General features: G+C 41.1%; 2 protein-coding genes across 4 annotated transcripts in view; both read left to right on the forward strand.

Annotated features, from left to right (window-relative positions):
- Positions 1–8,615, forward strand: part of BCO2 (beta-carotene oxygenase 2) — a 43,996-nt gene extending 35,381 nt beyond the window's left edge. For both annotated transcript variants that reach the window (XM_047752634.1, XM_047752635.1), the window contains exons 9-12: positions 5,301–5,438; positions 6,020–6,202; positions 6,682–6,792; positions 8,367–8,615. In XM_047752634.1, the coding sequence (XP_047608590.1) occupies positions 5,301–5,438; positions 6,020–6,202; positions 6,682–6,792; positions 8,367–8,480 (546 nt within the window). In that variant the 3' untranslated portion in view covers positions 8,481–8,615. The remainder of the gene's footprint in view (positions 1–5,300; positions 5,439–6,019; positions 6,203–6,681; positions 6,793–8,366) is intronic.
- Positions 8,616–12,726: 4,111 nt separating this feature from the next.
- PTS (6-pyruvoyltetrahydropterin synthase) lies at positions 12,727–20,151 on the forward strand. Of its 2 annotated transcripts, XM_047752985.1 has the most exons (6): positions 12,727–12,888; positions 14,657–14,736; positions 16,170–16,192; positions 16,856–16,912; positions 19,457–19,527; positions 19,721–20,151. In XM_047752985.1, exons 1-6 carry the CDS (start codon positions 12,803–12,805, stop codon positions 19,842–19,844), a joined length of 441 nt encoding a protein of 146 aa, XP_047608941.1. In that variant the 5' UTR covers positions 12,727–12,802; the 3' UTR covers positions 19,845–20,151. The 2 variants fall into 2 exon arrangements, with proteins under 2 accessions (XP_047608941.1, XP_047608942.1); XM_047752986.1 differs by lacking the exons at positions 12,727–12,888; positions 14,657–14,736; positions 16,170–16,192 and adding an exon at positions 16,199–16,319.
- Positions 20,152–24,959: the final 4,808 nt, after the last annotated feature.

Below are 24,959 nucleotides of genomic sequence, written 5' to 3' on the forward strand. Positions count from 1 at the left end.
TTTACAGCTGAGATATCCCAGAGGCAGCATATAGCTGTTTTTTTGTTTGTTTGTTTGTTTTTAAACCATTCAGCTGTTTTGTGTCTTTTGGCTAGTAAATCAATCCATTTACATGTAGGGTGGTTATTGATAAATGAGGACTTAGTACTGCCATTTTATTTTTTATTTTCTCGTTGCTATATATCTCCATTCCCCACCCCCACCCCCTAGTTTCTGTCTGCTATTTTAGTTTGGTGGTTTTCTGTGATGTTTTTCTGTTTCCTCTTTTTTTATGTTTCATGTCTCTGCCCCAGATTTGTTTTGTGGTTACCGTGAGGTTCGTGTAAAAAATTTCATAGATAAAATAGTTCTTTTTCTCCTGATAACATCTTCATTTGCCTATATGGGTTCTTTGTCCTCTTTCCCTTTTATGTTTTTATTGTTTCAAACTATCCCTTTTCAGCTCTAGTTATTTTTACTGCTTTTTTACTCCTTTAACCTTTATGCTCTAAGTGTTTAACAACTTATTCTGATATAGAATCACAATTTTCTGATTTTGTCTGTTTATGACCTAACTCAAAGTTTTGTGTACTTCTGCCTTTTTGTTTCAGGTAGAAGAGCTCCTTTCAACCTTTTTTGTAAGGGAGGTTTAATGGTGCTGAACTCTCAGCATTTGTTTACCTGGGAATGTTTTTGTTTCTCCTTTATATCAGAAGGAGAACTTTGCTGGATTCTTGGGTGACAGTTCTGTCTTTCAGTATCTTGAGTATATCAGTCTACTCTTTCACTCTCTCTTTTTTTTTTTTTCCATTTTGGCCACCCTGTGGCATATGGAGTTCCCTGGCCAGGGATCAGATACAAGCCACAGCTGTGGCTTTGGCAAGGCTAGATCCTTAACCCACTGCACTGGGCCAGGGGATTGATTGAATCTGCATCTCTGCTCCAGAGCCACCACCAATCCCATTGTGCCACAGCAGGAACTCCATCATTCTAGTCTCTTTTGACAAGTAGAGTTTCTGCTAAGAAAGCTGCCAGTAGCCTAATGAAGGTTTCTTTGAAGGTTACTGTCCTTTTTTCCCTGGCTGCCTTTAAAATTTTTTATTTGTCATTGACTTTTAATAGTTTTAAAATAATGTATTTTGGAAAAGTTGCTTTTGCATTGAGATAATTAGATGTTTCTTTGCTTCATGGACTTATATATCTGGTTCTCCAGGTTTGGGAAGTTCTCAGCTATTATTTCTGAAATCTTTGAAATTTTGTTTTGGCTTTTTGGCCATGCATGTGGCATGCAGAAATACCTGGGCCAAGGACTGAACCTGAACCATAGCACTGACAATGCTGAATCCTTAACCAGTAGACCACCAGGGAACTCTAATCTCTTTTTGCTTGTCAGAAAAATGTTTTTATTTTGCCTTCTTTCTTGAAGGATGTTTTCATTGGATAAAGAATTTTAGGTTGTTAGTTATTTTCTTTGGACATATTAAGCATATCATTCAATGGTCTTCTGACTTTCATGAGAAATTAGTTGTCAGTCTAAGCTTTGCTCCTTTGAAGTAAATCCTCCCAAAGATTTTCTCTTTTATTTTCTGTAGTTAGTACTATATTTATCAATATGGTTGTCTTTTGATTTATTAAATATTTTAAAGATTCTTGAATCTATAGTTTGATGTCTTTCATTAGTTGTGAAAAATTTCACCCATTTTTTTCTTCAAATATTGCTTCTAGTAAATCGTTTTTCTTCTCTCTTCCTGGGACTGCAGTACCTATGTGTTACCCTTTTTCATTCTATTCCTTTGTTGCTTATGTTATTTTTCGTATCTTTCATCCTTCCATTATCTGGATTCCTTGTGGTTCTGTTTCTATCATCTTTTTAAAATCTTTTTTTTAAAAAAAACATACTCTTTTGTCTTCTCATGTGCTGATTAATTTTTATTCTCTAAGAATATCGTGTTTGAAAAATTGTAGAGGGAGACTCTGTTATCTTCCATCAGAGAAGATTTTTCATTCGCTTCTGGAAGATGGCTAGGGTACATTATCAACTGCAGTTCTTTTTTTTTTTTTTTTTTGCCATTTCTGGGGCTTCTCCTGCAGCATATGGAGGTTCCCAGGCTAGGGGTCGAATCGGAGCTGTAGCTGCCGGCCTACGCTAGAGCCATAGCAACGCGGGATCCAAGCCACGTCTGCCATCTACACCACAGCTCACAGCAACCCACTGAGCAAGGCCAGGGATTGAACCCGTGACCTCGTGGTTCCCAGTCGGATTCGTTAACCACTGAGCCACGATGGGAACTCCCATTTGCAGGTATTCTTAATCTGTAAGGATTATGATAATTTGAAACATGATGCAGTCACTTGCTGGACTATTTTTGTTTATTCTTACTCCTAGGGTGCAACCTCAGAAGTCCTGACCCAAGGGGCTATAAATTTTTCAGAGCTTTCCCTTCTTGGAGTACTTAAACTAACAACTTTTGTCCCTCTAGTTCCTCAAAACTGTCAAAATCTCTTCTTATTAGGCTCAAGAGGTGGGGGAGTTGGTATGGCAATATCCTTATAAAAGGGTAACATGAAGGATCTTTGTGGTCATAGAACTGTTCTGTATCTTAAGTATGACAGTGAACATAGGAATTCACATATGCTAAAACTGCATAAAACTAAACATACACGCATTACAACTCACAAATGAATGCATGTTAAATTGGTGAAATCGGAATAATGTTGGTGGATTATATCTGTGTAAATTTCCCAGTTGTGCTACTATAGTGTAGTTATGTAAGTGATCATAATTGGTGAGATTGGATGAAGGATACATGGGTCTCTCTGCATTATTTCCTTTTTTTGTGTGGTAAAATATACATAACACAAAATTTACCATCCTAACCATTTTTTAGATGTCTAATTCAGTACATTAAATACATTGAGTATTGTGTCACCATCCTCATTATTCATTTTCAGAACTTTTTCATTATTCCAAACAGAAACTCTGTAACTATTAAATAACAACACCCCTTTCCTCACATCACCCCCGCCTCCCCAGTCTTTGTAGCATTTATTCTGTTCTTATGAATTTTCCTATTCTAGGTACCTCATATAGGTAGAATCATAACAGATTTGTTCCTTTGTGTTTGCCTTACTTCATTTCACATTATCTTTTCACAGGTCATTCATGTTGTAACATGCAGCAAAATCTCATTCATTAAAAGGAATTCCTTTAAAAAAGGTTCAATAATATTCCTTGTATGTTTGTACTACCTTTTGTTTATTCATCTGTTGGTAGACTTTGGGTTGTTTTCACTTTTTGGTGTTATGAATAGCAATACAGGTATCTATTTGAGTTTTTGCTTTCAGTTCTTTTTTTGGTATATACCTAGAAGTGGAATTCCTGGATCATATGATAATTCTGTATCTAACTTTTGAGGAACTGCCACTGTTTTCAACAGCTTATGCACCATTTTACATTCCTATCAGCAAGGTGTAAGGGTTTCAATTTCTTCATTCTCACCAACACTTGTTTTCTGTTTGTTTTTTTGTTTTGTTTTGTTTTTGTTTCGCTTTTCAGGGCTGCACCCGAAGCATATAGAGATTCCCAGGCTAGGGGTCTAATTGGAGCCACATCTGTGACCTACACCACAGCTCACGGCAACGCCGGATCCTTAACCCACTAGGCAAGGCCAGGGATCAAACCCGCAACCTCATGGTTCCTAGTCGGATTTGTTTCCGCTGTGCCACGATGGGAACTCCAAAAGTAAATTTTTAAAAGCCATTTATTTATAATGCTTAAAAATAGCACTAGGGGTTTCCTTATGCGACAGCAATTTAAGGATTGTCATGCAGCTGCTTGGGTTGTTGCTGTAGTGCAGGTTTGATCCCTGGCCTGGGAATTTCCACATGCCATAGTCATAGCCAAAAAAAAAACAAGAAAAGCACTAAATCTTTACTCAGTAAAACCTTTCTGCATGTTATGGAGATAATATGGACTGGGTATATGGGGGCAAATGGCACAGGTTGTTCTCCGTCTTCCAATATTTCAAGAGAGGAAGATGTGCTTAAAGCATTCTTACCTTCAGGAAAAAAGTACACCTATTAGGGTCTCCTGCTTAAATATCATCTTTGCAGAGATGGATTGTGTTGGAGGGTTCCCAAAGCCACCCTTTGGTTTGATGATTCACTAGGAGGGCTCACAGTTCCCAAAAAAGTCAGCAAAAGGGAAAGGTATATGGGATGAACTCTGGAGGAAACCTGGTGTGTGCTTCCAAGAGCTCTCTCCCAGGATATGCCTCATGCCTTGAGCAACTCTTTGTGAAATGTTGCTTGCCAGCGAAGCTCACCCTAACTGGTTGTCCAGGGGTTTTGTTGTGGATTAACTCCGACATGAGTAACTGCAATTACTGAAGTTCCAAAGACCCATAGAGAAAGCAGGCATTCACTATAAATTACAGTGTTAGCATAAACTATCCGAACAAACTAGTACAGTTTGCTTCAAGGCCTCAGGCATACAAAAATACTCAAATCAGACAGAACATTCTAAGAGCTCAGTTCCCAGTGGCTGGCCAAGGATCGGGCATGAAAACAGGCCTTTCTTGAGAATGTTCAGGGTTTGAGCAACCCAGGCCTGCTAAGTTAACCCTTTTCCGCAGAGAGTTCTCTCCTGACCAGACCTGAAGAAGGAAGCACCCATTATTTCTCCCTAGTCCCTCATCCTCAGTATGTTTCTTTTCTTTTTTTTTTCTTTTTGTCTTTTTAGGGCTGCACCAGAGGCATATGGAAGTTCCCTAGCTAGGGATTGAATCGAACCTACAGCTGCCGGCCTACACCACAGCCACAGTTCGGGATCCGAGCCGCATCTGTAACCTACACCACAGCTCATGGCAATGCTGGACTCTTAACCCACCGAGCAAGGCCAGGGATAGAACCTGCGCCCTCATGGATACTAGTCGGGTTCGCTACTGTTGAGCCACGACAGGAACTCCTCAATATGTTTCTTAATGACACCACTATCTGATGTTGATCTATATAATCATTTGTTTATTTGATACTACTTAAGTAACATATTTCTTATCTATTATCATTCTTTCTCCACTAGAATACAAGTTTCACAAGGCCAGAGACCGTTTTGTTCATTGTTATATTCCCAGCGTCTGAAACAGCACTTGATCTATAGTAGGTACTCAGCTGATAATTGGCTGAGTAAATGAATGAATGAAAGTGATCATTTATGCAGTTACTTAGAACTGCTAATAATATTGACTGGGTCTCCATTATCAGGACATGCTATTATCCTATGAATGACAATTTTCTCATCTGTTTCTTTCTCTCTTGAACAGGCCTATAATTCAGTAGCCAGATCTTTCCCTCGAAGATTTGTTTTGCCCTTACACGTCAGTTTGAATGCCCCTGAGGGGGAGAACCTCAGCCCGTTGTCCTATTCTTCAGCTAGTGCTGTGAAACAGGCTGATGGAAAGGTATGCTGTGAATGGGCATTAGACTAAGGCTTGAACTTTAGTTGCGTTCCTTTATTCACTAGTGAAATAGTGTGGCTATGTAGCATGGCTGTTCTCCACAGTTTTTGGGTGCTCAGGAGGAGTCATAACATTCAGCTGAGTAGGGCAGGTCACAGAGCATGGCTTGAAAAAGAGCTATAGAATTCCGGGTGGGAGTGAGCACTGTACTTACGTATCCCTTTTGCGTTTTGAAACAGATATGTGTCCCTTTCTTATAGCTGCAAAATGTCTCAGAATATGAGGTTGGAATTGACCATCCCCACCTTTTAGATAATTTGCACTTACATATTATTGTGTATCTATCATTGTCTTAGCTTTAGTAGAATAAATACTCACTTCCACCTCCTGAGTCATTTGACAACTTAGCTATAAAACCTGATAATCATTTATGCATTCATACACACTGATGAAAAGAGGAACAATATAAAAAACGACATAGAACCTCAGTTTCCAAGCTCTGTCACAAACTCTTACAGGGTGTTAGCCCTTCTCAGACTTACATTGAAGAAATCACTACAAATCCTTTTGTGACCTCTTTTTAGATTTGGTGTTCTTATGAAAATCTACACCCAAAGGACCTGGAAGAGGAAGGAGGTGTTGAATTTCCCCAGATTAACTATGGCCAATTCAGTGGCAAAAAATATCGTTTCTTCTATGGTTGCGGCTTTCGGCATTTGGTGGGGGATTCTCTGATCAAGGTGGATGTGGTGAACAAGACACTGACGGTAATGAAATTCTCTTACCTTTTCTAAACTCTTAAAGGACCTGTTCTGACCTTTAAATTAGTTTCTGTTTTGTTGAAGGCAGGTTTTAAGATTCTTTAATATTTAAGCAGCTCAGCCACTTACTTGTAATAAGCCTCAGAACCATGGAATCACGTAGGTTAGGGGTATGTTCTCCCTAGGGAATCTAAATGAACATGAAGAGAAAAAATAATTCTTTGCTTGATGGTATTTTGAGAGAAATCATGGGACAATTCTATCTGAGGTTGATGGGAAATTCTAAGTACACAAATTGTGTTTGATGATGATGGAATCTGCAGCCGCAAAAGCGCCCTCTCTCATATTTAACTCAGTAAGCCTGATTCTTCTACTGTGGGACTATTATATCAACAGCCAAATTCATGCTGGGAGTGACAAAAGCTATAGAAAGCTTACAGATCATAACTAGTCTTTTATCAAATACTTTTTTTGTGGACTTACAGGTTTGGAGAGAAGACAGCTTTTATCCCTCAGAACCTATTTTTGTTCCAGTACCAGGAACTAATGAAGAAGATGGTGGGGTTATTCTTTCTGTGGTGATCACCCCCAACCAGGTAAATATATTTCTGGCACTAGTCAGAAAGAAAAGTAGTACTGAGCCTTTTGAGAGTTATATTTAGTGATGCTGTTGATGGTTTATTTTGATTCCAATTTGGCACCTTATATCTCCTTTCTTCCTCTCTCATTATTTATATAACCCCCCTTTTTTTTACAATCCATATTTTATTACTGTTTTAAAGTTCTATTTGTAGAACCGTAATAATAATTTGCATTTGCATAGGAATTTACAAACTACTTTCTCTTCTTTTTTTTTGCTTTTTAGGGCCGCACCTGAAGCATATGGAAGTTCCCAGGCCAAATCAGAGCTAGAGCTGCCCGCTTACACCACAGCCACAGCAACAGCAACGTGGGATCCTTAACCCACTGATCAAGGCTCGAACCTGAAACCTCATGGTTCCTAGTCGGATTCGTTTCCACTGCGCCACGGTGGGAATGCCAGAATTTACAAACTACTTTCATACACATATCTTATTTAGTCATCAGAACAACTGTGTGTGGTACCATTTTACACATGTGGAATCTGTAATTTAAAGAAGCTGAGGAGTTCCCGTCGTGGCGCAGTGGTTAACGAATCCGACTAGGAACCATGAGGTTGCGGGTTCGGTCCCTGCCCTTGCTCAGTGGGTTAACGATCCAGCGTTGCCGTGAGCTGTGGTGTAGGTTGCAGATGCGGCTCGGATCCCGCGTTGCTGTGGCTCTGGTGTAGGCTGGTGGTTACAGCTCCGATTGGACCCCTAGCCTGGGAACCTCCATATGCTGCGGGAGCGGCCCAAGAAATAGCAACAACAACAACAAAAAAAGACAAAAAAAAAAGAAGCTGAAAGAGACTTGCATCACATCTCATAGTGGTAAAGCCAGTATTTAAATCCTAGTCTTCTGAATTTCTAATATTTCATACCACCATCTGTGCTGCCAATTTTAATTGAATGAGGCAAAAATCCAATGTGCTAGTTGACATCTAACTTCTCATCTAGGGCAATCTTGTGGCAAATAAGTTCACTTAGCTTTGATCTATTATTAGTGGCTGCCTTGGGTATGAGATTCTGAGGCTTTTTAAGGTTTTGGTGAGAAAAGTGCTGAGATCAATTAGTAATGTCTGCCATGGGCTTAGGAGGACTTAGTCCTCATGCCATGTCCTTGGCACTCTGGAAATCAGGCCAGGGAAAATCTCAGTCTGCCTTGCAATGCTACATTTTGAACAGCTCCAAAGTAACACAAAATGGAGGCATTTTATTTTGGAAGAAATAATTGTTATGTCTCTTAGGAGACTGAAAAGGGCCAGGTAAAAAGATGCTTAAACCCAAAGAGATCCTATGAAGGTTATTGATATAAACAACTTAATTTCTTTGCTCCAGGTATGAATATCTTCAGCCATAATTTCCTTTCAGTCCACTTCAGCATTCTGCAAATATTTAGTGAATGACTAGGCAAGGCACTTTACTAAGTGCTGGGGATAGATAGGAAGATGAATAAAACATGGTCTCTTCCTGAGGAATTTTTCAGCCTAGTAGAGGAAAAAAATTTTTGATAGAAAAAAGAATTTTCAATATTGTGTTTCCTTTTCTAGAATGAAAGAAATTTTCTCCTAGTCTTGGATGCCAAGAACTTTGAAGAACTGGGCCGAGCGGAGGTGCCTGTGCAAATGCCTTATGGGTTCCATGGCACCTTCGTGACCATCTGATGGAACGACCATGAGGTCTGAAAACTAGGTTTGAAATGAATGTGCTCTGTAGAAAACAGAGAGCACAAGTGCACCTTACCTTCCAATCTTAGACATCTGGCTTTAAAATTTCTATTAAAAATGGAATGCACCAGATATTTATAGTTTTATATTTATTTTGTTAGGGATCTTCCTTGAAAGCATTAAGCAAGTGTTGATACAGCTTTTTTTTTTTTTTTTTTTTTGGTCACTCTGCAGCCTGTGGAAGTTCCCAGGCCAGGGACTGAACTCCTGTGACAGCAGTGGATCCTTAACCCACTGAGCCACCAGGGAATTCCTGATACAACCTTTGGAAGAGAGTTTTAACTTTCTACTTACCAGATATACCTTCTTCCAGGTAATACGAATACATAGGAGTTCCTGTTGTGGCTCAGCTATAATGAACCTGACTAGTATCCATGAGGATGTGGTTTTGATCCCTGGCCCTGCTCAGTAGGTTATGGATCTGGCGTTGCTGTGAGCTGTGGTGTAGGTCACAGATGCAGTTTGGATCTGGCATTGCTGTGGCTGTGACATAGGCTGGCAACTGCAGCTCCGATTTGACCCCTAGTCTGGGAACTTCTATATGCCATGGGTGCAGCCCTAGAAAAAAATGAATAAGAATACATAAAATAAAAACTAGACTTGGGTCATTATCACTACTAGAGCAGTGGGTGACAGAGGTTCCCACACTTGGGAGAAGATTACAAATAACCATAACCAGTAGAATATGAATTTAGGTCTGAAAAGCCCCTTGTTTCTTCCATGACAGACTGCCTGTTGCTACTGATCCTAAGGTACTCCCAGAGGATCTCATGCGTGGAGGCTTCTAAACTGGCTATTTCTCTGCCGTCCACAGCAGATGCCACTGCAGTTGAACCACCCACTACCAGTTCCTATCCTGCCCCCAGCTCAGCTTTGGGAAGGTGTTGTTTTGAGGGATGTTGCTAAAGTCAGGCATTTTTTTCTAACCTCCAGGTGTCTAGTTCTTCAGAGATCGGTGAAAAGTTGCTAGTTCTTTATAGTTGGGCAACAGGTGGCACTAGAGACCATATAATCTCCACATTTCTAAACTCCATCAGCGTTTACCTACAGCCCAAACCAGCCTAAACCTGTCACATAAACCACACCCCCAAATCCCACATTCTTTTTCCATTAGGTATACTCCAACCCGGGCCAGTTAAACTGTCCATGCTCCACGTGCATGTTGAATATTGCTGGACAAGCCTCTCAAACATGTGGTTTGCAGGCAATGTGAACCCGTTGGATTTTCTGCATAGCCCTCCATCAGCATAGTTTCTTCTCTGTTTTCCTTGATAGTTACTATAAACATCACCAACTCTATTCTCTTTAACAAAAATGTTCCATACAAATGCTTCATGCTGGGGTGGCAATGAAGTAAAAGTTCTAAGTTTTGTGTCCAGGGTGGTGAGATACAGGACAACAGCAGTAGGTACAGAATGGCAAAAAAAAGATGCCTAAACAGAATTAATATAGCAGATGTGGGAGCTCAGAGGCTTAGACAACCATAAAAGCATAAATACCCTGATATTTCACAAAAGTCTTTGAAAGGGTATTGTACTTCCTCAAACAAGACATGGAGGTTTGATCCAGATCTTTCTTTTTTCTTTTTTTTTTTTTTTGCTATTTCTTTGGGCTGCTCCCACGGCATATGGAGGTTCCCAGGCTAGGGGTTGAATCGGAGCTGTAGCCACCGGCCTACACCAGAGCCACAGCAACGCGGGATCCGAGCCGCATCTGCAACCTACATCACAGCTCACGGCAATGCCAGATCCTTAACCCACTGAGCAAGGGCAGGGATCGAACCCGCAACCTCATGGTTCCTAGTTGGATTTGCTAACCACTGCGCCACGACGGGAACTCCCGATCCAGATCTTTCTTATCTGGACCCAAAGAGTGAAGGAGACTCCATCTGACTTTTGGGAGGTACACAGACCTATCTGATCTTGTCCATCTTCTGTTTTTAAAACTTTACTCCATTCTACTACATAGGCAATGAAGCTCAAACATATAAAGATTAGCAGTATAAACATAAGAATTTGACCCAGGGATGTCTGAATTCTGTCTTGGCCCTGCCATCTATAAGGGTTTTTTTTTTTTGTTTGTTTGTTTGTGTGCTTTTTAGGGCCGCACTCATGGCATATGGAAGTTCCCAGGCTAGGGGTAGAATTGGAGCTACAGCTGCCAGCCTACACCACAGCCACAGCAACGCAGTATCCAAGCCGAGTCTGCGACCTAAACCACAAGTCACGACAGTGCCAGATCCTTAACCCAGTAAGCCAGGCCAGGGAATGAACCAACTAGGATCCATGAGGTGCTGATCAAACCCGCATCCTCATGGATCCTAGTCGGGTTCATTAACCACTGAGCCATGAAGGGAACTCCTATAAGGTTCTTGAAGGAGAAGACAAAGAGGGTCAACACTTTATAGTCTAGGTACAGCAGAAAGTTCTGGAAATTGAGCATATGATTGAGACATAAAGCTTAGGCAGGGCCTCTTCCTCTCCCTGAGTCCAACTTACCACTGGGCAATGTCCAGAGACTCAAGGAAAGGGAGTATACAAGTGAGGGGAAAGGGATTAGGGGGCTCCCTAGTGACCCCGTCTTAACCACGTCTGCAAAGATACTATTTCCAAATAAAGCCATATTCTGGGGGGGGGGGGGGTACAATTCAATCTGTAGCAGTGTGACTGAGGGTAAATTTGGTTAAGTGCCTTTATATAGAATCAACTTTAATAAAATTGAGCAAAAATTCTGCAAATGCAATGATTTTCATTAAAGCAAACAAAGCAATTTCTCCAAAATTATACCCTTTTAAAATTTTATTTTGATTCTTTAAATCGTTTTTGAAACAAGTGAGGCATTTGTGTAATCGTTAGAGTATTTATCTATGATGTAGTCAGTGCCTGGGGGAACACTGTTTACATTATAAGTGATCTTGGGTAAGTAATTCATTTATAGTAGGCCTGTATTTTCTTATCTGTGAGAGGACTGAATTAGATTTTGGGTCTCTACCTCAAAAATCTCTGGTTTGGAGTTCCCATCGTGGCACAGCGGAAATGAATCTGACTAGGAACCATGAGGTTGCGGTTCGATCCCTGGCCTCCCTCAATGGGTTAAGGATCCAGCATTGCCGTGAACTGTGGCGTAGGCCACAGATGTGGCTTGGATGCTGTGTTGCTGTGGCTGTGGCATAGGCCCTTGGCAACAGCTCTGATTAGACCCCTAGCCTGGGAACCTCCATGTGCCGCAGGTGCGGCCCTAAAAAAAGGACAAAAGACAAAAAACAAAACAAAACAAAACTCTGCTTTATAATTATTCAAAGTTCTTTTACAGTCCAGTGGAGGAGAGGAGAAAAAACTTGAAAATGTGTGAGGAATGTTTGCTACATAACATATTAATAATAACGTAATGCAGAACGAACAACATACATAGCTGGAGACAGGAGACATTTGAGAGAAATCATTGGGGCTTATATTTCTGCCATGCCCATGATTTTATCTATTTCCAGTGCCTGGAACATACCAGCAACATAGTACACACTCGGTAACTAATGAAAGGATGAAGGGAGGCAAGAGATGACATGGTGCATGCTGGCAACTCTAAGTAGTTTGATCACTCCTTAGGAGTAGATGTGAGGAAGCAAGATCCTATCACTCCGAGGTGTCTGCGGTGAACAGAAAATTGCTAATGTATGTTCATGGGTGCATGTGCTTACACTGTGGCAACCAAGTGATAAATGGGTCCATGCAGGAATGTGGACCATAAGGACAGCTTGAGAACTTCCCTTTGTTCCAAATAGTCCAAAGGTAATATCGGTTCCGAAGACCACGTGGTCCTACATGTGCCCTCAAATTTCTCCGCCTTTTAAGCTATAAGTAGACTGGTCCTGGGACTCATCTCATCCTGCCACTGGAGGTTTACACCGTAACCCTGGGCTTTCCAGAAGCGAGTGGGAAGGGCGGCTCAATGAAGTCCCTCCCTGATTCAAAGTAGGCCCATGCGCACCCTAACCGCACGACGTGGCCTCAGGTTTAGCGGACAGAAAAATGAAGGCCACCAGACCCCATCTACTCTAAGGTACGCCCAGCTCTGTGAGCTCTTCTTGCTCTCCCGAGATAACGGAGAGCCCGGTGCGGCCTCCAAGCCGGCAGAGGGAGCTCAGCCGCAGGGCGCTTCCGGGGCGCCTGCCGCACTGCGCAGCCGCGGAGGGAGGCCCCGCCCATTTCCCCAGGCAGGCGGCGGCCCCGGGGCAGGAGGGTCGGCCCTGCCTCGCGGGCGGAATGAGGAGCGACGCTGACTCAGGCCCCCACCGGCGGGCGCGAGTGTCCCGCCTCGCGTCCTTCAGCGCGTCCCATCGACTCCACAGGTGGGTGTGCCCACGGTGAGAGTAGCGGGGGCGGGGCCCTCGAGGCATGGGCCTAGGAGGGCCTGGCGCCCGGACGTCGGGGGTCGGCCGGGGTGCCCTACGTCGAGTTGGCGGGGCGGGCGCGCGGCGGGGCGGGCGCGCTGGGTGCTTTCTTAGGGCCGCCGGGCCTCGTCGACCACCTAAGAGCCGTGATAGCGAGTTGACCAGGCTCCAGAGGGGCCTGTGCAGTGACTGCGGAGGGCGACGGCCCAGGGTACGCAGCCCGGAGGGTCCTCTCGCTGGCTCTGCGACCTGAACGTACTTCTTGGTCCTCTAATTTAGCTTAGAGGAGTCGCTGTGACCTTCAAAGGAGTTGAGCTCGCCCAAGTTACGCGGTACCCGGCACATCGTAAACACTCAGTTCATGTTAGCTGCTGTTATGTCAGGAGCATTAGCAAGCAGCACAGTTGGGATTGAACCCAGAGTACTCAGACTACTGGGTCGAATTGAAGAGTTGATTTTGAGGGGATATTTGCCACTTAGTAGAAGGCTCCACTCTCTGAGCATCTGTTTCCTCCTCTGTGAAACCAGGATAATAATTTCTACCTAAGAGGATTGATGCATTCATTCACAGGACAGGTATTTTTTGTCAGGTCTTGGGCTAGGTTACAGGCATGCAGCAGTGATCAAGACCTGTCTTAGCCTTACTTCTGGAATGTACAAACTGGCCAATTTTTTGGAGGGTAGAGTGAGGTAATTTTGTGCAGAAGCTTTGTGAATTGTGGCACATGGAATGTAAGAAGTGGGTGAGCAGGAGAGAATGAGGAAAGTAATAGTGTCTCACAGAGAAAGGGGTTATTTAATAAGAAGCTCAAACACGTGAGGGTTGTACAGCCTCCTTGCAGATGCACTGTTGATTGGACAGGTATAAATAAAAAATTCCGTTGAGAAAATTGTTCTCTGTTTAGAACATACGCTGAGTATCGTAATTTTATTTTATTTTTATTATTATTATTTTTGTCTTTAGGGCCACATCTGTGGCATTTGGAGGTTCCCAGGCCTAGGGGTCAAATCAGAGTTGTAGCTGCTGGCCTACACCACAGCCACAGTAATGCCAGATCTGAGCCGCATCTCAACCTACAGCACAGCTCACGGCACTGCCACATCCTTAACCCACTGAGCCCCAGGCCAGGGATTGAACCTGTGTCCTCATGGATGCTAGTCAGATTCATTTTCCCTGAGCCACGGTGGGAACTCCTCCATGAGTATTGTAATTTTAAAGTTTCACCTAACTCGAATACTCCTCAATGTACAGATGAAGTTATCAGTATTAGGCAATAGTTGAGCGATAATAAAACAACGTTTTAAAGGAAAGGTCATAGATTGTTTTTTGGGAGGAATGAGATTTTAAGCCAGTTGAAAACAAACTTTTTTTTTTTTTTAATAATCACCATGTGCTTTTGTTTCATTCAGCCGGTGCCTAGTAATGTAGTAAATGTTGAGTCGAAAAATGCAAGGGCCTTGAGCAGATTAGTTATTGAAATCTTGCTGTGGATCAAGGATGTTGAATTTATTTTTGCTAATTTGTATGGTATAGTAGTCTAATTAGGGGACATACTCTGGTTCCTGACATAAAATTAAGTAATCAAGTCAAATTGTGACTCTCCATTTGGTGAGCTAAAGAATAATAAATTGTGAAAATTTTCAAAGGCTAGAGCAGACGATAAGTGTAGAGAACAGAGATGGTGTCTGAAATGTGTCATGTTGACTTTTTTTTTTTTTAAATTAGCAAATCTCTCAGTAATGAAGAAAACTTGAAACTCTTTGGGAAATGCAACAATCCAAATGGCCATGGGCACAATTATAAAGGTGAGAGAAAAACGGGTGAAATTTTCAACAATGATGAAAGAGTGTTTAGCAAATGTAGTCTTACTAAGAAACCTTACAGACAAACCGTGAACACTTTGAGCCTTGAATGAGTAAGGAAATGGAAGTTCAAAATGAAAAGATCTGTTGCCTTGGTTAGGTATATCTTGAGTTTTACTTTGCAACTGCCTGCTGTTATAGATAGTTCAAAACAATGAATGGTTTAAATAATTTTTTCCTTGGCCATAGAGTACATGACATTCTTTTAGCACCGTATTTCTTTCTAATTGGGTATTACTGAGGCCAGTGTTAAGATTAGATTTTATTCTTTGAGTAAATAATGACTGAAAGAAGGGGAATATTGGCCCAGGACATGCCGTATGCTAGAAAAATGGGTTAGGGTCTGAAACTTTGCCAGCAGAGATTATTTTTCCAAGAAAGTAATTAATTTTTGCAAGGACAAGACACATTATTTGAGATACAGATGATGTCTCAAAAACCAGCTGTATTAACTATAAAGTATCATAGCGTATGTATGATGGAGTAAAAAGACCAGAAAAGATGCTAGATTGGGATTTCTAGTTTAGTTACTGCCTCTTATATCTCTCATTCTTAGTTTGCTCACTTACCACTTAATACCTAATGGTTTGTATTGAGCTGAAAAAAAATGTGAAGGACTCTGATTGTCAAGACTGTCCTCCCTCCCTCCTTCCTTCCTTCCTTTTGCTTTTTAGGGCCACACCTGTGCTATATGGAAATTCCCAGGCTAGGGGTCAAATTGGAGCTGCACCTGCCAGCCTACACCACAGCAATGCCAGATCTGAGCCGCATCTGTGACCTACATTGCAGCTCATGGCAATGCCAGATCCTTAATCCACTGAGCAAGGCCAGGAATCAAACCCGAATCATCACGGATACTGGTCAGGTTCGTAACCTCACTGAGTCACGGTGGGAATTCTCAGAATTTTCAAAAGCTTCATACAAGTACTTGTTAATTTATAGGTCATGACTGTAAACCATGTTTATATTCGCATGAGTAAAGGGATAAGTTTTAGGCCCAGTAGTAGTTTTTTTTTTTGCTCAGAAAGGTACTGCCCAGAATTGTAACTGGGTTTCTTCTTGTACATTTTCTACTTTTATGGGCAGTGATCAAGCAGCGTATTGATCCTCCCTAGTGGAGATACCTACCAAGTGTGTCAACATCATTAGTGGAATTTATACCCTTTTTGGCCTTAGCTGAGCTCTACTAAGTTCCTCTGCATTGGTCAAGTGTTGCTTTAGTTGCTAAAAAGACCTTAACTAAAAGAACAGATGTTCTGGGGGAAAATAAGACTAGGGTAGAGAACTAATACTTAATTTATGTTGCTAACTGTGTCTGGATGTTAATCTGTTGAAAGTCATGCTGCTTTTTTGGTATTTTGTTTTCTTCCCCATAGTTGTGGTGACAGTACATGGAGAGGTACGTGCTGAAAATGTCTGTGTGGTTTGTGCAGATTGATGGGGCCTCTTTCAGCCAACGTGATGGATTCTGTGTTGAAAAATTCTGTTCAAATCAGTATTGCTTCAGTGTTGGTCTTTGTGTTATGGTGAGCTGCTGCCATTTCAGGCCTTTCCTCTCCCACAATATCATCTTTAATGTGCTATATGTGAACAGGTGGAAAAGCAGGACAATGAAAAGGATGCCTCTCTAGGCATCCTTTTTTTTTTTTTTGTCTTTTTGCCATTTCCTGGGCCGCTCCCATGGCATATGGAGGTCCCCAGGCTAGGGGTTGAATCGGAGCTGTAGCCACTGGCCTACGCCAGAGCCACAGCAACCCGGGATCCGAGCCACGTCTGCAGCCTACACCACAGCTCACGGCAACGCCGGATCCTTAACCCACTGAGCAAGGTCTGGGATCGAACCCGCAACCTCATGGTTCTTAGTTGGATTTGTTAACCACTGCGCCACGACGGGAACTCCCTCTCTAGGCATGCTTGACGATTCCATGCTGAGGTGGATTGTCTGGGGGATGAAGGCAAATTTGGGCACAGTTTCTGCACATTGTGCAGCCTTTGATAATTTATCAGAGGTTTAAATATGAAGAGCATGTTATGGTAATATTCACCTTTGTTTGTTCTTTAGATTGATCCTGTTACAGGAATGGTTATGAATTTGACTGATCTCAAAAAGTATATGGAGGTAATGGCATGCCGATGCTTATTGTGTCCTTTCTAAATATATTTGATGGCCCCCTTTTCCCTTTCCTGGCCAAATATCACCAGAGGTCCTGTGACCTGGCAAGTGGAATTGGATGTGGGAGTGGGGTGGGAGTGGGGTAGGAGTGGGAATACCTTTTCTCAATGTTCTCCTGAAGGTGTTTGACTTAATGGGAACTAGTCACAGTTGTGTGACAATGATGGGAATATATGGGGCATGCTCATCTTGTATTCTTTGTTGGCACATCCTGATTTCCTCCATTTAACAAATTCTCCCTCCTTTTAAGACACTGCTTTCTCCTTGAAGCTTTTTATTCCTTCTATGAATTTTCCTTATGCTTTTGATCACAGATTTCATACTACCCTGTTTTATTCTCTCTACCTTTATTATAAACTCCTTGGGGCGGTTCATCATAGGGATAACACAAAAGAAGCTGTTCAGTAAAAGACTCACTGATTGTATCATTACAAAATTCTTGCACTATCAGAGACCTCAGAGGTTATCTAAGACAGCTTCTCCATTCCGTAGATTAAGATTCTAAACGGCCCTAGGTCATGTGATTAGTCCTTTACGAAGTTGAGATCATATTTCCTTCCACCCAGCTTAGTTTTTATTGTGCCATCATTTCACCTGTTTATTTCACTTCAGTTTTGCTCCTTAACTCTGTTCTAAAGTCTGACATTTGTTTCATAAAAATGCTGTTATTAATAATTACTTTTTTCATGTTACCTATCATCCACATATTCAACAAGTTTGCCTGCTTTGCATCAGCCTTTGAGCTGGGTATTAGAATACAGTGATGATGTGTATAACTGGATCATTTGACTGTATAGCGAAATTGACAGAACATTGTAAATCAACTATGATAAAAATTTTTTTTAAAAAAAGGAATACAGTGGTGAATGAGACAGCTCTTAGCCACAGAGTGTTCACATGCCTTTTTTCCAGGAGGTAAAGAATAATGAGTGCTCAATAAGTGTTCATTGAATAAATAAGAGAATGAATGAGTGAACACAGTACTGTGCTCAGAATACTTTAGAAAAGCTGCAGTGTAGACAGAGTTCTTACATTTACTGGGGACGTAAAGCATATATAAGCCAAGTGGTTTATAATACAACATGAGAAATAGATGTTCTAAGCAGACCTACAGTTAAATGCTAGAAGAGAGTTTCTCTACACTTATCCCTACTTTTGCATACCTAAGGACATCACACACCCCCATCGGTAAAAGTGGCTCACATGGCTTACAGAGTCAAATTAGAAAGAGTCCTGTAGAAGAGGCTCCCTTCGATGGAAAAGTTGGGAACTGAACTGACAAAGATAAAACAAAGGTTTATTTTCTTGATATCTTGGTATCCATTTGATTATTTTAAAGAGTTTGCTCAAAAAATGATTGCTATTATTGCTATTGATAATATGGAAAATTATAGATTGTCTCATAAATGCTTAGAATTTTTTAATTGAAGTATGATTGATGTCCAGTATAAGTTACAAGTATATAAATATACTGATTCATAATTTTTAAAGGTTATACTCCATTTATGGTTATTATAAGATATGAAATATGAATTCCCCATTTTGTACAATATATCTTTGTAGTTTATTTTATTTTATTTATTTGTTTATTTTGGCCGTTCGCAAGGCATGTGGAAGTTCCTGGGCCAGGGATGGAACTTGTGCCACAGCAGTGACCTCAGCTGCTACAGTGACAATGCCAGGTCCTTAACCTGTTGCATCACAAGGGAACTCCATCCTTGTAGGTTATTTTACACATAATGGTTTGTACCTCTTAATTCCCTTCCCCTATGTTCCCTCTCCCCACTGGTAACCATGAGTTTGTTCTCTGTATCGGTGAGTCTGTTTCTTTTTTGTTATATTCCCCAGTTTATTGTATTTTTTAGATTGCTTAGATTTTTTTTATAATAGCTAAAACTAAAAACTTACAAATAAGGCAATTACAGTTCTTGTCATTGACAAAGAAAAATGTTATGTTTAATATGTGTGTGTGTATAAAAAAGCTTTAGGAAGCAATACTTTATGTGTTTATATTTTTTCTTCTAAGAGCCCAAGATCATTCCTAAGTAACTCCTTATGCAAGAATTTAGAACTACTTGCATCATAATTTCAGTCTTAATCTCCTTTATAATATGTAGTACTCATTGGATCTTTGTCCTGATGACATTGTGCTAAAGATGAAACTGTTGGGGAGAAGTATTTCTGATGATATTTCGGACAGAATTCAAGAAATGTTAAACTGAATTCTGAATTACAGAGGCTTGTTAGGAGAAAGCTCCAGTGCATTCTCTATTTTTTTGGTTTCTTACCTATTGCATTCAGTAATGAGAATATCTAGTCATTATGGAGAGCTAGGCCTTGCTTTATTTTACAACTTGAACCTTTCTGAGATTGTTTTGTAAGACAGTACTTGAAAGTATTGAGTTAGTGTCTAAATAAGGTGAGGGTTAGAGGCAAAGTTATACGAATCATAAATGACATCAATGATGTTTTTCTTTGTTTTGTCTGGAGGAGGCAATCATGAAGCCCCTTGATCATAAGAATCTGGATCTGGATGTGCCATACTTTGCAGATGTTGTAAGGTGACTGATTATTTTACCTTACGTAAATAGTAAGAAAGAAGAATTGATTTTGACATTTTTATTTGGTTATTATGTGATTTCTAAAGTTTCAGCTTAGTGGTATCTTTTAAAACTAGAATTTCTGTTCTCTGCAAATATTAAACAGGAAAGTTCGCTTATTTGCCTTTTGATCATCTTTTCTTTTCTCCTACAGCACAACAGAAAATGTAGCTGTATATATATGGGAAAACCTCCAGAAATATCTTCCTGCGGGAGTTCTTTATAAAGTAAAAGTATATGAAACTGACAATAATATTGTAGTCTATAAAGGAGAATAGCTCTTAGAGATTAATACCATAGAAAGGTTTAATTACTTTCCATATTTGAAGACAATCTTTATTCCCCTGGATAATTGAGAAGTCATCACATGATGGTTATACCCTCGTATTATATTATGAAGTACCTGATGTATTGAAATTATTGTGAGTAAGACCTTTTTTAAATTCCAGTCTATTTTAAATCCAAATCTATGATGTATTCTGGGTGTCATTTAAAGAGTGTATTATCCATAAATTACAATTGTTTTAGTAGAACGTTTTGGTGTAAAATTATTTGAAATCAAAATAAATCTATTTTTGTTTTTTCTATTGCCTCTTTTTAGTGTTCGTTTTCTTTTTGATATAACATAAATGGAAAAAATGTTTATAATACAGCAAATGAATCTTACAAAAAATAAAATACAGGTGGCCACAAAGTCTGAAAACATAGACAACATATATTTGTTAGATTGAGCTCCCTTGATCACTTCTAGGATATGCCAAAGGTAAAGGTATATAGAATGAAAATTAGACACAAATCATATGAGGCAACGCATTGTAAATGGAGGTATAGGGACTGCTGCAAATACTGCTTTAGTGCACATCATTCAGTGCTTACTGAACCAGGAACTGCCTGTGAGGAATAGCACATTGAACATATCATGGGATATCAGTAAAATACTTTTATATTTGTCTACGTTTTAAGACCTGGAGTTCCCATTGTGGCACAGTGGAAACAAATCCGAATCTGACTAGTATCCATGAGGATTTGGGTTTGATCCCTGGCCTCGCTCAGTTTGGGTTAAGGATCCTATGTTGCCGTGAGCTGTGGCATAGGGTCTCAGATGCATCTTGGATCCCACATTGCTGTGGCTGTGGTGTAGGCCGGCAACTGCAGCTCTGATTTGACCCCTAGCCTGGGAACTTCCATAGCCTCAGGTTTGCCCTAAAAAGCAAAAAAAAAAAAACAAAACAAAACAAAAAAACCTTATGGCTACCTGAACAATTTAAACTCAGAAGACTGAAAAATAATCTTATGTATTAAACTCTTAAAATAATCATCATGAAAAGGGATATATTACTCCATTTCTTGTATACAGTTTTTCCTAATTAATCCTATTTTGTTCTGATCATTAAACTACCTGCTTAAGTTGAACTGTATTTTTGGCCTTTTTTCTCTGGTATCTTTTCCTCATGCCTAAATCTACAAGAATGTATTTGCTTTCTTCACACAAAGAACTGTTTTCACTTGTTTTCTCATTTGTATTCTAAACCCTTAAAATATAGGGGTTTATTTTTCTCTTCACATAGCAGCTAGTACACAAAGGATTCTTAGAATGCTGCTGCCTGAAGATAGTAAAAGGCTATGTGCAGTGATAACTATATTAAAATTTTTTCCCCAGGAGTACACTTGTATTTTGGAGAGTTAATAACTGCAGGAATTTTAGGTGGATTTTTGACAATAATACAGTGCCCACTTGATTAAATTTGAATGTGTTCTAGTTAATACAATTTTTATGTTACTTATTCATGTATATAAGATGATTTGAAAGGCAGGACAGCTATAATTTGTTAAGGTACTTTATGTTTTAATTTCCACAAATACCATGCAAGGTGAGTATTATTCCCATTTTATAGATGAGAGAATTAAAATTGAGAGTTCCCGTTGTGGCTCAGTGAAAACAAATCCGACTAGGAACCATGAGGTTGCAGGTTCAATCCCTGGCCTTGCTCAGTGGGTTAAGGATCTGGCATTGCAGTAAGCTGTGGTGTAGGTCACAGACCTGGCTTGGATCTAGCATGGCTGTGGCTGTGGCATAGATCTCCAATTTGACCCCTAGCCTGGGAACCTCCATATGCCGGGGGTGCAGCCCTAGAAAGCAAAAAGGAAAGAAGAACATTGAGTTTAAGCATGCCTAAGCTCACTGAGCAAATATCACACTGAATGTTTGACAGTCAGTCTGACTCCCAAGCACAGTTTTTTTTTTTTTTTGTCTTTTTAGCTATTTCTTGGGCCGCTCCCGCGGCATATGGAGGTTCCCAGGCTAGGGGTCGAATCGGAGCTGTTGCCCACCGGCCTACGCCAGAGCCACAGCAACGCGGGATCCGAGCCGCATCTGCAACCTACACTACAGCTCACGGCAATGCCGGATGGTTAACCCACTGAGCAAGGGCAGGGACCGAACCCGCAACCTCATGGTTCCTAGTCGGATTCATTAACCACTGCGCCATGACGGGAACTCCCCAAGCACAGATTCTTAAAAAAACAATGTATATACATGTCAGGATTTTTTTAATGCCAGATTTTGTGGATCTGATATCATATTTAAAAAAACAATTTTTCATACCAAGAGGGATACTCCAGGTGTGTGTTGTTCATGAGTTGTGTTAAGAGAACATTTTTTTTTTCCTACTTGCTGTCCTTAGGAAAGTGAGAATTATGTCTATCTGTTCCATCTGTCTACCTATTTGTTGAGCGAAAGAATGAGTGAGTAGATGAGTGAAGGACCAAAGATAGGATATAAATGATTTCTTCTGCCTCTCCCTAGAACCTGCTATCAGGGATCTTTTCAAGCTATAGTATAATTATTGCTTTATCTTTTTGTTTTTTTACTACCCTGTTACCTTGTGAGCAAAATTACTCTAATTATCCTAAAGTACTCAGGAACTTTTTATTAAGTAAATGAATGGCATATTGGTAGAAATTGCTGAAATACATTTGGTAAATATTTTTAGAGTTGAATAACAACATTTTTTGAGATTTGAATTATAATTGATTGCCATTATTGCTCAGCTGTGTCGCTTTCAACTCAGAGCCTTAGTTTCTTTACCCATAAAATGAATGCTTGGACTTGAGAAGTTGCTTCTGTCAGTTTTTAGATTTTGTATCTTGATGCTTTTATTTTATTTTTTCCTTTTAAGGGCTGCACCCACAGCATATGGAACTTCCCAGGCTAGGGGTCGAATCAGCCTCATCTGCTAGCCTGTACCACAGTCACAGCAATGCCAGATCCAAGTTGTGTCTGTGACCTACACCACAGCTCACAGCAACGCTGGATCTTTGGTCCACTGAGCAGGGCCTGGGATTGAACCTGCATCCTTATAGATATTAGTTGGGTTCTTAACCTGCTGAGCCATGACAGGAACCCCTTGATTTTAAATACCAAATGAGTAAATATTAATTTAGAGAAGGAAAAGGATTATTATGGGGTGTGAGGTTTGGAAAAGCTTATTGGAGGTTAGTCCTGAGTGGTACTTAAAGTGATGCGACAGGGAGGGTGGTGGTTTGGCATTCAGGGTAAAAGGGGAAAAAACACTGAAAGGGTAAAATTTCATGTGAGGTTATCGGGGTAGGAATATGCAAACTACATGTGGACTGCAGTGACTAGATGAATCTAGCATGGTGATATGGTGCGAGAGTCATGGGAAGTTAGCTTGAAAATATAGGATGGGCACAGCCTTGAGAGCTGTGGATATCAGTTTGTTTTTTATTCCTTAAGGGTATTGACAAAAATAGTCAATACACAAGCCATAAGAGAAATAGAAAAGTTTCAGTTGAGCCAAACTGAAGACTATAGTGTGGAAGACGGCCTGTCAGATAACTCAGACCTGCTCTGGAGGAGCACGGTTTTCAGCACAGGTTTATATCTTGTCAGAAGAAAGACTATCAAACAAGTCAGGGATACATGGCTTCAAGTTTAAAAAAAAAACAACAAAAACAGATCAGCACGTGCAGCAAGTCACTGAGGCCTTAGCATCTGGGAAGGGTGGTCTGCAAAGGAACACCCACACTGGTGTCTCAGAACAGAGGCACTTCATCTTTATCTTTGATATAGAAGTTCTTTACTTCCGGTCATCGTGCCTTTTTCTTTAATAGTTAAAGCATGTGTACAATGTATGTTTGGTAGGCCCCAAGCAGGTGATTTTAGTTAGCATAAAATTTGAATTGACTCATGTGTAAGCCAGAATGACTTCCCCATACCTCGGTGTGTGAAAATTTATCGAGGCACAAGGAGCTTCTGGAGTTTATTTTTTTTAAGGAAGATAACCAGCTGGACAAAGAGAAGCAAGGAAATCAGTTGCAGAGCCATCGCAGGAATCTAGACATGAAGTGATGGGTGTCATGAGCATGGTGGAGGCAGTGGCAGTAGAGTGACGGGAAGGAGAATGGAGCCAACATTGTGTGGTGCTTACCGTGGGGTCAGACATTTTGCTAATTACTTTTTAATTACAAGGTCACTTTTTCCTTGTAACCACCCTGCAGGGTGAGCATCCTGGTTACCTACTGCATAACATAGTCCTCCAAACATAGAGCCTTAAAACAGCACACATTGGAGTTCGCATCACGGCGCAGTGGTCAACGACTAGGAACCATGAGGTTGCAGGTTCGATCCCTGGCCTTGCTCAGTGGGTTAAGGATCTGGCGTTGCCATGAGCTGTGGTGTAGGTTGCAGACGTGGCTCAGATCCCGTGTTGCTCTGGCTGTGGCATAGACTGGCGACTACAGCTCTGATTAGACCCCTAGCTTGGGAACCTCCATATGCCGAGGGAAGCGGCCCTAGAGAAGGCAAAAAGAAGAAAAAAAGAAAAAGCACACACTGATTATCTCACATTTTCAACACGCCGGAGATCTGATCGCGTGGGCTCTCCATACAGGCTTAGCTAGACCCTCCAGCTCAGAGTCACTCTCAAGGCTGCAGTCATCTCAAGGCTTGACTGGGAAAGATGGGCCTCCCTGATCACTCATGTGCTTCTTGGCAGGAGTCAGTTCCTCCTGAGATGTTGGACTGAGGCCTCCATCCTTCCCTCCCTTTCTGGCCATGTCGGCCTCTTCCTCAGGCAGCTCATGGCTTGACGTGTCTGGCTTCAGCAGGGCCAGCAAGGAAGAGAGCAAGAGAGTGACAGCCAGGTAGAGTGCCATCAAGAGGCAGAGGAGGGAGGGGGGATGTGGGGGAGTGCGAGTGAGATGGACACCAGTCTTCTAACCTGATCACTTTTCTGTATTTTGTTCATTGGAGGCAAGTCACCAGATCCACCCTACACCCAAGGACGGCGTGAAACTGTCCAGTGTATCAAGCGTAATATGGAGAATAGCAGATGTGGCTGGAGAGGTAGACAGGGGGGGCGTCTATAGCA

This window comes from Phacochoerus africanus, chromosome 11 (genome assembly GCF_016906955.1).
Source record: "Phacochoerus africanus isolate WHEZ1 chromosome 11, ROS_Pafr_v1, whole genome shotgun sequence".
NCBI lineage: Eukaryota > Metazoa > Chordata > Mammalia > Artiodactyla > Suidae > Phacochoerus > Phacochoerus africanus.

Coding starts and splice junctions, on each gene's coding strand:
- PTS (XM_047752985.1), top strand. CDS start 12,803: ATGAGGAGCGACGCTGACTCAGGCCCCCACCGGCGGGCGCGAGTGTCC. Junction 16,193..16,855: donor TGGTGACAGTACATGGAGAG/GTACGTGCTGAA, acceptor TTTGTTCTTTAG/ATTGATCCTGTTACAGGAAT. Junction 16,913..19,456: donor ATCTCAAAAAGTATATGGAG/GTAATGGCATGC, acceptor TTTTGTCTGGAG/GAGGCAATCATGAAGCCCCT.